At 39.0% G+C, this 10449-nt stretch overlaps 1 protein-coding gene across 1 annotated transcript; it reads right to left on the reverse strand.

The window, feature by feature from the left end:
* Nucleotides 1–894: 894 nt before the first annotated feature.
* Nucleotides 895–10286, reverse strand: LOC104965434 (phosphatidylinositol 3,4,5-trisphosphate 5-phosphatase 1-like). Its single transcript, XM_010794390.1, has 15 exons — nt 10283–10286; nt 8721–8817; nt 6995–7133; nt 6600–6708; nt 5596–5684; nt 5160–5241; nt 3581–3670; nt 3387–3497; nt 3219–3298; nt 3053–3140; nt 2828–2974; nt 2674–2740; nt 2386–2589; nt 1610–2046; nt 895–1511 (listed from the first exon to the last, which is right to left on the reverse strand). Exons 1-15 carry the CDS (start codon nt 10284–10286, stop codon nt 1471–1473), a joined length of 1785 nt encoding a protein of 594 aa, XP_010792692.1. The 3' UTR covers nt 895–1470.
* Nucleotides 10287–10449: the final 163 nt, after the last annotated feature.

Raw genomic sequence — 10449 nt, forward strand, 5'->3', positions numbered from 1 at the left:
TTTTTTTTTTTTTTTGGCGCCCCCCATTGATTGATGCACTCTTAGCATTCGCCTATACTGCCTATGCCAAGGGCCGGCCCTGCGCTGTAGTATTAGCTAAATAAATTATGTTGAACAAGGCTTATTAAGCTGAACATCGCCACAATAGGCTATGCTGCTATCGACACTTATTTTATTTTATGAACGTGTGAATGACAAGCATTAAGAATAACAAAAAATAGCTAATTCTCTTGCAGATTGTCTCGTTTGATTGTGAATGTAACGTTTATATAGTGGAACTACACTGTTTTATCAAAACCAAAGTGCCACGTAGTAACTTGGTATGCATGTATTTCATGTTGGCTTAGCTTCTTAGCTTGAGCTAGCTCTGGAAATTCCACCTCGGTGGCAGCAGGTCCCGCCTCGGCTCCGCCTCTTTGCCCTTATTTGGATCAGGCTGGAGCAGACGGGAGTTAGACTCTGACGTCACTGCCGAGACGTTAGTGGCCGACTCCGCCTACTAAGGGCTTCTCTGCAACTCTGCAGAATCCTATGGGTGACGTCACGGACACTACGTCCATTTATATATACAATCTCTACTCTATGGTCTCTAGACTCTAGAGTCTAGACATTGATTTTATTCTGAAAATACAGAATACTAAATGCCTCAAAAATATATTTCCCCTCATGCCTGGCCTTTATACTCTTCCATACATTGTAAATGTTAACATATGTAATGTATCTTGGGACCAAACATTTATTTTCTTAGGCTTTAAGAGGTAGAATTATCCAGCAATTCACATGGCAAACAGCAAATCTTAAATTAATTTAAAGGAAGTCTTCTTGATTGTGCAGCTTGGGTGACTTGATTTTCACTCTGCATGAAATTCTTGTACACAACAGCAGATGGAAGCATTGAGTTTTGCAGCACTGGTCTCACTGAGGTTTTTATTAAAAGTGTCACAGGCAATGATTATGAGTTCAGGTTTAAAAAAAGATCTTAAATAACACAGTTTAGCTGAGATTTTGAAATTATTTGAGCATATATTTGACATCTCAAGGGCAAACATGTTAATGTGTATGCAGATAATACTGTGCCGTAACGTTCGTTAGCTACTATAGTGTGAAACTCCACATCCAAAGCAACACAATTGTTTATAAGCAGTATATTTCCAAACTTTATTTTTTATTTTTTATGAAAGCTTAGCAGAAATTAAGTCTGAAAAATCTGTTGCTCAGCACTTTTTATTAGACTACAAGATTGCATGCTAGGTTAGGCTAACTTGCTATAGCGTAATATTTAGCATACTGACATTAAAGTGGTATTGCTCTCTTTAGCAAGAAAGTGAAAAGGCACACCATACAAAATGTAGAAATATTCCGTAGTTACTAAATAATAGTCACTCATACAGTATGTGATACATATAGCAGGGGGAAGGCCTGGCTCCCATGATGCAGAGTTGGAAGCCGTGCAGTTGCTGTGGCCCGGCCTCACTTCAAAGAACGGCCCATCTTGGTGACTTCAGGGTGCACTATGTAAAGACAGTTTCTGCATCATTAAATGTATTGTATTTGCTGGGAAATGTATGATTTAAGAGTCTTGCAATAAGAGAAACACATGTGTACTTACAGTCTTTGTGAGGCTGCGGCTGGCCAGGTTTTGCAGGCAGTCTGTGTTTGCTGGGGAGTTCGGAGCTTTCCCTGTAGTCTCGGGGGTTCTGGGGCTCCGGCAGGCCCGGCCGGGACTTGGAAGGCAGAGGGGGCCGGCTCTGTGCCATCCCCCCTTCAGAGCGCGATGGCGCCACTGGTTTCTTGAATGTTGAGGGATGCGAGGAGACGGTGGTGGAAGGCAGGGGTTTTGTCTCGGAGCAGGTGAAGGAGCGGTTGCGTGGGGTGGGCAGCGGGGGACGATCAGGGTCTCCGTCTGCTGCATTGGAGGTTGTAAAGTTGGGATCTGGAGGTGTGAGGAGGTCCTTCTGCTGATGGTCTTGGTCCTTGCCCCGTGATTTCCCCATCGAACCGTATAACGGATTGTCAAACATCCCTGACATCTTTTCCTCCTCCCCCCTACAGAACAAGGGGTCAGTTTCTGCTTCTACTGAGCCATATCTACGACAGTGCATGAGGGTCATTGTAGTTAAAAAAAACTATTATTACGGAGATTCAGGAGATATTCTGAGAAAATAAGGCCTAAATTCACAATACAAATGTGAATATTTGTAAACATATTCCATATATATTTACCTCTTCAATCAGAGAGAGTATTTTTCCCGTGCATTTTCAACTTTTTTTCTCAGAATATCAAACCTCTTCACTCGCTCTGTATTAACAGAGTGTATGTAAATCATATATTTTTTTAGTTTGACCACTGAGATGATATGAAATGCGTAAACAACAGGCACTCACATGGGATTGAGATGTTTTCCTGTGGGGCTTCGTGAGCCCACATCATAGCCCCCCTTCTTGGTGTCTTTGCTCCCTTGGCCAGCGATTGGAAGACTTTTCTGTGGCAGGCTGTAACTCCAACCTTTATCTACCACATTGCCACTTCTGAAGGAAATTCCCATGTAATTGGGGTTAGAAATATCATGTGATTGTGTGACAGAAAACCTGTCAACAGAAGACAGAAATCATCACAAACTGAAGTCACGTCTAAGTTATCTGACAGTAATCACAGGTGAAAAAATGTCTTACTTGTTGGTATCAACGCCTTTGCCTTTTGAGGAGCCAGTGTCATCAGAGCTTTCGATTTTGATGAAATCTGCAAGCGTATAAAAAGAGGAATTAATGCCTAAAGAACTGAAGTAAGAAGAGTTGAATATGTGAAGTCCTGATGAGATTTGCTGACCGTATAACTTCTCAGTGGGCTTGCACTCCGAGGTGGGTAACTGGATGCCGCCTGTCAGAATGCCTGTCTTCTCTCCGTGGTGAGTCAGTGTGACCTGAAACTCTCTGTAAGAGAACTGAGCTGCTCTCAGGGCAACACAGCCCTCACCTTTGGGAATAAGACACCAGCAAACTATAAATCCTGCTCAGATTATTGCATATTACAAACTGCATGTGAGTCAGTTACCATAGGACTCGTCGCAGTCTGTGGACTTCACGCAGATGAGGATGTGCTGGTCCAACAGGTATTCTGGGTCAGAGATGATAGGGGTGAGCTGAAAAGAGGAAGAAGACAACATAATTATGATTTATTACCACAACAAGCACACACTGAAAGCTCCTTTCTTATTTACCTCAACTTGGTTTCTAAAGGAAACTTTTATTGACCCATCCGATTTCTCCATGTTCTCTCCTTCTATAGTCTTGACTTTTTCTGTTAAACAATTAAAGAAATATTAGTTTTCATAATTGAAGCGTTTTACAGCAGAATAAAAGTGATAGGGTCAGTCAAACAGACATACTCTCCAAGCAGCTGGAATGGTATTCGATGAAGAACTTGGTCTTTGATTTGGTCATCAAGGTGGCTATACAGTTCCTGATCTGTATCCCACCTTGAGGTGCACTGTTCATGTCTGAAAATGTAAAAGTGACAACATCACCCTGTAACCCCGGAAAGGAAATCATTACTGCAGGGAGCCAGAGATGGTGGTCTTACCTTGCTTGGAGACAAACTGTGAGGCTACTCCCACCTCGAATGAGGCAAATAATGGTGAGTGGTCACTGGTCATGATGTCATTAGTGCAACCTGCAGGTTGGAAAGTTTGGCACAATGAGTCTGTCTCACTAAATATCATTAACAGGGCTCTTTTATGAAAGGTCTCCTATTATACTATTTGTAGGCATATATTATAGGTCTCAGGTATATACAAATATATAAAAAACATGTCTATGAATTGTTTTGCTCCAAAAACCAAACTGATCACCCATTCTAGCCTCATACCCCTCTATTTCAGTCCTGTTAGAGAAGTGCTGATTCTGGGTCCGTAGCTTTAAAAAAAAGAAGAGGGTTGGGGGGGAGCTTGTGCCTGGGAATTCTACCCAGAAACTCAACTAAATGCTGCCATAAGTAAACGCCATATCATGTTCAAAACCACATCAATAATTATTTCTGGAACAGTATGGAGCTCTCAGGTTTAACACAAGGTGAGTTCCTTGTATTTCCTGCTTCTTTACACAAACTCTCTCCAGTACAGGTTAGCTCTGAGTGTTAGCGATACTTGCTAATGTAAAGCAAGACCATATTACTTCCAAAACACGTCGTGCATTGTTTCTGATAGCAACGTTTTAAAGCCAGCCCACATTTCCGATAGTACGTCATATTGGCAGCAAATCTGGATCAGCTCCGTTGTTCCCCCGATTTTAGAGATTTGGGTAAGGAGGAAAAGAGAGAGGGTTTTATTTTCTCACACTTTTTGAGGAGACCTGTGTGTGCACTCAGAAGAGAAATATTATACGAAGAATGGGGAAAGTGTGCAGCAGGCACTGAGATAACATGACTTTAGTCCCTGCAGCTGTCTTCTTTTGTTAAACCCTCCCTCTCTGGTAAAGGCCCTTGCCTATGAAACCCCCCCTTTAGTTAGTTTAGTTTAGAGCTGCAGAGAGCATAATACAAATGTGTTCAGGGGTTAAGTGCTCCGATTGACAAGTTATCTACACTTACTGTGTACATTCGGTGACAGGTTCATCTTTTACAAATAATCTTTTAATCATTTTCCTTGGTATTTTCCAGGAAGAAACATTTTCGGTGAAATTAATATGTTTTAAAAACTGAGTAAATCAGATTTTTTATTTAATGAAACATTTACTTTTCATATTTATTGAAATGTAATCTGGCCTTTAGCTGTCATACTTCTGCTATTGCCTGACCAATAATGGATCTTTGAGGCTGATCTAATGTTGATATTTAAAGTTGTTATGAATTTGGACAAAGCTCTATGCTGAGTGGAACATTTTATAATATAAAACAATGTCCAGTGCTGTCCGGGGACAAAGCATGCAACATATGCCTGTCAGAGACCCTGGCCTTCAAAAAATAATCTCTTCTATAATGTTCACCTGAACTACAACTAAAAGACGATTCATTGGAACAATTTCATAGGATTTAACAAAAACTGAAAATATAGTTGAGTAGTAGTAAAAACGTAAGATATTAGAGAGCTTTTTAAGAACCATTATGCAGAAATGACAGACCCCGTAGAATAAATCAGTTCCATACATGTTCTCCAATGACTCACCATATGCTTGGCAGACAACATGAACCAGGGGGTACGACTTCCAAAGGACCCGGTCACACCATGAGGGCAAGTTGTACTTTGTCTGTAGAGTTAAAGTCATGATACATACAAAAAGACTCATTACAAGCTTTTGCCAGACACAGCTTTAAAACATTTTAAGTATTAAAAAGCAGAAGGGAGGCTATGTTATTTCTGATTTCAAACATTCTTGCTGGTATGGATCAATTCAAGAGATCAAAATGTGTGAGGTTCAATAGTCTAAAAGAGAAGTGTGTGAAATTGATCCTGGAGCCTGTAGATGAGAATATATCTTCACATGGAGTTTTTGACCGAGATGGCTAAAAGCGAAAACCATGTTCTGTGTCAAATGAGAGTACAGTTTCTGCACTATGGGGCATGTCAGGAGTCAGGGACAAGACGTCTGACACAAGCTTACCCCTGTGGCTTTGGCCTTCGTGTAGGCGTACTTCTCTCGCGTGTCTCTTTCAAAGCGATAAGTTGGTGGAAAAGTAATTTCCTCTTCATCTACAGACATAATGAAATCATTGTTAAGAAGACGTGTTTTATTTTGTATCTACACCAGGCGTGTCCAAACTACGGTCCCGGGGCCAAATGCGGCCCGCGGGCCATTTGGAATTGGCCCTCAGGAAATTAAAAAAGTTATGAAATATGGCCCACAAATGAAACTTGTGCTTTTCTTATATTGTACTTCATAAATATATATGTAAAAATATATAACACAGTAGTATTCAAGAGTTAATAAGCCAACTTTTGAAAACATGTTCTAACAAATCTTAGTTGATAAAGAAAAAGCCCAATAAGTTATGTACATAACAAGCTTGAAATAGACCCTTCATATTTAATCTTATTATAATCACTATGAGGCTTCTGTTTGAAGGGATGAGCTGCCAACAAGAGAAATGAAACCCTATAGAGAGCTGTGATGTAGGCAGGTTTTTTCTTAAAGTGTATTCATGTATCAAGCCTAATTTTACCTACATTTTGCTAACTTATAACTTAATTTACGAGGCAATATACTTCACCTCTATAAGTGGCCCCCAGTCCTTCTTATATTATTCTGTATGTGGCCCTCGGTGAAAAAGTTTGGACACCCCTGATGTACTGTAAACTGACAACTTGTTATAGCCTCTTGTGGCTAAAAAGAGTGTTACAAAACAACACCTGGGAAAAATATCCTTACAGAAAAAAAAAGAATCCACCAAAACTCTCAGATAAAAAAAAGGAACCTGGGAAAATAAACGTAGCAAAACATTGTTTTCTAACCAGGGATTAAGTAAGACATATAATCATTTGGATTACATTTTCAACAAGTTATCAACAGAATGTATTTTACTCACTTGCCTTCCTTAGGAATTTGAAAAGCACATACAGGCCTCACACGCTGCATTTCTTTATGAATGAATATGATCCAAGGCTCACCGAAATGCAAGAAGACCTTTCCATCATTCCTCTCCGTGTTGAGCTGGTCTCTACTGAGGAGTTCCTGGTACTGCTGCTGTCTGATCTTTGTCACAATGTTTTCAGCTTCCTGTGAAGGGAAACAGTGTAGAGAAGTGACTTTTCTGCCTAACAGTGTTAGCAGCTGAGAATTTAGACACCTGACATCCAGCATGCTCTTTTATATACCACTAAACTACAGCAATGCAAACATGTATTTATAAAACAGACATAGCTTATAATTAGCATTTTGTTATTAAGATATCAACACAAACGTTATATATCCGGTGGTAGCAAAAACGTTATCTTGCATCAAACTACATCATTTTGTGTTTGTGTTGCTTCTATACAGCAAACTACAATCCAAAACAACTTACTGTGGATGGGAATTCAACGCGGTAGTTCAAATCCCCAAGCCAGAAGAGGTGTGTGAAGCGATGTGTGATGTCAAACGGATTGAGCTTCTTATCCCCCAGATTCACAAATCGCAGGATGTTTGTGTAGTTTTGATTTCGTCTGCAAATAAATTCAAATGTATTGCATGTCGGCAATACATACTATTATTGCTTGAATGTGTTAAACAAAATAAAGTCCTCGACAACTCTGTAACTGTTAGATAGGTAAACTAAAAGCAGTAGTGACTATTGTTGTACAAATACACCACCAAGGGCATAATAAGTTAATATTTCAAGCATCACTGTCTCAACTCTTGTAACAGTTAAACCAGTGTGCTAATACGACAAAATCAGCAAAAGGCGAAGTGAGCTAGTTAGCGCTACTGGGAAGTTCACAAACAGCATACTTCTATCTTTAAATTACACATACTCATAACATAATCTGTATCTTCCTCGTGTATCTACATAGGGAAATGTTTATTAATACATTTGTGCCAATGCCAAAGAAAGCCAAGGAAGTGGCAAAAACTAATATTTGGCTCTGACTGGAGACCACTGGACATCAGTACGGACCCTCACCACCTGGGTGTAACGGTAATGTTGAAATGGTAACGGTAATGTTGTAATGGGATTATGTAATCAGGATACAAAAAAAGGTAACTGTAATCCCTTAGTTACTTAACAAATAATGTAATCAGACTTTTTTCATTTTGAAAAAACGGGGATTAGCCTACTAGCAGGAATAAAGCGTTAGTAACAAGCTAAAAAGAGCATATAGTGTTTGTTGTAAAGGATCAGATGTTCTCTCTTCTCTGTCAGCTGTACTATTCTGTAGGATAATACTTTAAGTGTGAATCCATACGCCTACTGCCTGAATCTGCTTCATGGTTTTCACTTTCTTTGCTTCATTTGTTCTTTTTTTAATTCAGCAGGTGAACCTATATGTTCATACAATAGTGTGTGCTAGCTTAACTGTGTGTATTAAACTAATATGGAGGATTTTCTGTTAGCTCAAATTTTTATTTTGCTAATAATTGCACTTTCATTGTTTGCATACGATAATATGCTCACACATTACACCGGCTCTCCATGCCAGCGGCTTTGTCCATACCTTGAGCAAAATGTCCAACTTCATGCTAACAATTAAACTGATTTCACTTACTAGTTTGTCATACATTCCTTTATTACAACACCAAACACGTATTTGTGTTATGTCCATCCTAGATGAAGTCAATACTAGTATTTTGACCATGTGATAAATCATGATTAATCACAGGATTATTATTGTGATTAAGACAATTTTGAATCAATTGACACTACTAGTGAATAAACAATTCTTTAACTGTTTATTTAATAGTGATTGAAGGTTAAGATAGCGAGCTATTTTACCTACCCACAATGATTTAACTAAACATAGTATTAGGATGTATTCAGTAAGTGTTTGATAATCCTTTTCTAGATTTTGTCAATTTCAGTAGAAGCCTCTGCAGAGCTCCTTTCCTGTGCCTTCTGACTACAACAACTTCCACCAATTTGAGTGCCTAGGCAGTTTGTATGTATGACGCCGGAGAGGCAAAAAAAGCCCAGAAAGAACTTGCAACTGCGACTACAGAAAATAGTAAAGACACTGAAATTACAGTTTTAGTTTGATCCGTTTATAGTGTTACTGATAAATGTAGACTAACTGGCTTTGTTCTCTGTTACCAACCTGAGCTTCTTCTCACTTCCCGAGGTCAGGTGACTGTTGATAAAGCCAAACGATGAACGGTTGAACATGAAGGAAACTCCCACTGCTCCCTTGTTTCCTACAAAATATCAAAACATCAGTGATTTGTGGAATTCACTTTTATAAGAGGACATTAACCTGTTAAGCCCCGAGCCTGTTTTCAGGTCTCAGGCTCGAAAATAACATTCCCAGAACAAATGATCATATCTTCCCTTCTAAAAGGGTTAAATTAATAATCTTTTTTCTCAAATCAAGGTTACATCTGTGAGTTGGATGTAGAAGTATCAGAATCAATTTGTTTTAATTTTAAAGTAAATTCAGATTGAACACACTACAGTAAAAAAATGTAAATTATAGTGTCTTTCCAAAAAATATTACTTATAGTGAAAACCACCCTTGAATGATGGGATGGTAGACTAAAAGCTTTAGGAATCCAAAGTACAACATATAATAAGTACCCTGTATCAAGATTGATGCAAAACAAGTGAAATTTGACCTTTATAGAGAGATTTAGCAAAAAAAAACACTTCTGGGGTCATTTGGATGTTTTTTCATATATCTGGCCCCCCTTGGTCGATTTTGATGATTGACATCTCTTTTTAATCGCTAGAGCCAATGGAATCGAGGGGAACTCCCACATACACACACACCTTATCAAATAAGGAGTGGGAGTGACGCATAGCCAAAGCCGGAAGCTGCGATAACTCTGGCTACCATTAGCAGCTAACTTTTACTCTCCGATTTTTACATAAAAATGGAATTATGGATAATAAATAATTTTTTCAAAGTGACAGACACATTCAATTAACCTATGGATTAACCCTCAGCCGCGTTTTTTCTTGTTTTAATCCCATTGAACACGACTTTTGATCAGAATAACAGCTAAGGTGAGACAATGTCCCGTTTTTGCTCCGTAATACTACGTGTTGTGATGTCTGTGTTTGCTTCCCCTGTCGCGAGTTCTGATCGCTCAGTGATGATACTATACCTATATAATCTGTGGAACCTCAGCTTTAATCGGATATATTGTATGTGCAGCTACGATAAGTAATAAGGGTATCTTTATCTTGAGTTCGGTGCCAAAGTGTGTTAGCATTTTTTCGCTCAGGGGTCATTTAGATGCTTCTTATGAGACTTGTGTTTTGTTTTGGTAAAAATGGTTTGTATCGTCAGTTAGCTGAGATTCTTCCCGTTAATCTGGTATAACACATTAATAGGTTTTTAAAAATGAAGATGCCCTGAGACACAGTGTTGTGAAAAAAACAAAGCCCCCGCCGAGGGGGGACCTTGGGGCTTAACAGGTTAAAGTTTCCTCTTCTCTGGAATCCATCGATCTGATTGATTATTAGCGGAACAAATGATCAAAATAGTCCGGAGGGGAAATATTTTCGTTTGGATTACTGGTCTGGGGTTTGTGTGTTTGTGTATTTTTGCGTATGTGTGTAGGCCTATTGTTTAAATAAAAGTTTCATATTCTGAAAGCCAAGACTTTGTTTATTTAAAATCAATCAAAACACCCGAACCCCAAATAACTAGTTTTTTACGCATATCTACGTTTATTTTGAAATGAGCCGTTGCGAATTCCGACTGATTTCGATAGAGCGGGTCACATATTGCTAGATCGTCTAGAAAACTGGGTGGGAGGTTTCAGCAACAGCTCTAAATTGGTTTAGTTCCTACTTAAAGGACAGAAAAAATAGTTGTCTCAATA

Source organism: Notothenia coriiceps, unplaced genomic scaffold (assembly GCF_000735185.1).
Source record: "Notothenia coriiceps isolate Sejong01 unplaced genomic scaffold, NC01 NC01_scaffold00037244, whole genome shotgun sequence".
In the NCBI taxonomy this organism is placed as follows: domain Eukaryota; kingdom Metazoa; phylum Chordata; class Actinopteri; order Perciformes; family Nototheniidae; genus Notothenia; species Notothenia coriiceps.

Excerpts from the sequence above, each read along its gene's own strand:
- LOC104965434 (XM_010794390.1), bottom strand. Across the intron at positions 3,671-5,159 it reads TGTTGTCTGCCAAGCATATG|GTTGCACTAATGACATCATG; the intron begins GTGAGTCATTGG and ends TCCAACCTGCAG. Across the intron at positions 3,299-3,386 it reads CCATTCCAGCTGCTTGGAGA|AAAAAGTCAAGACTATAGAA; the intron begins GTATGTCTGTTT and ends ATTGTTTAACAG.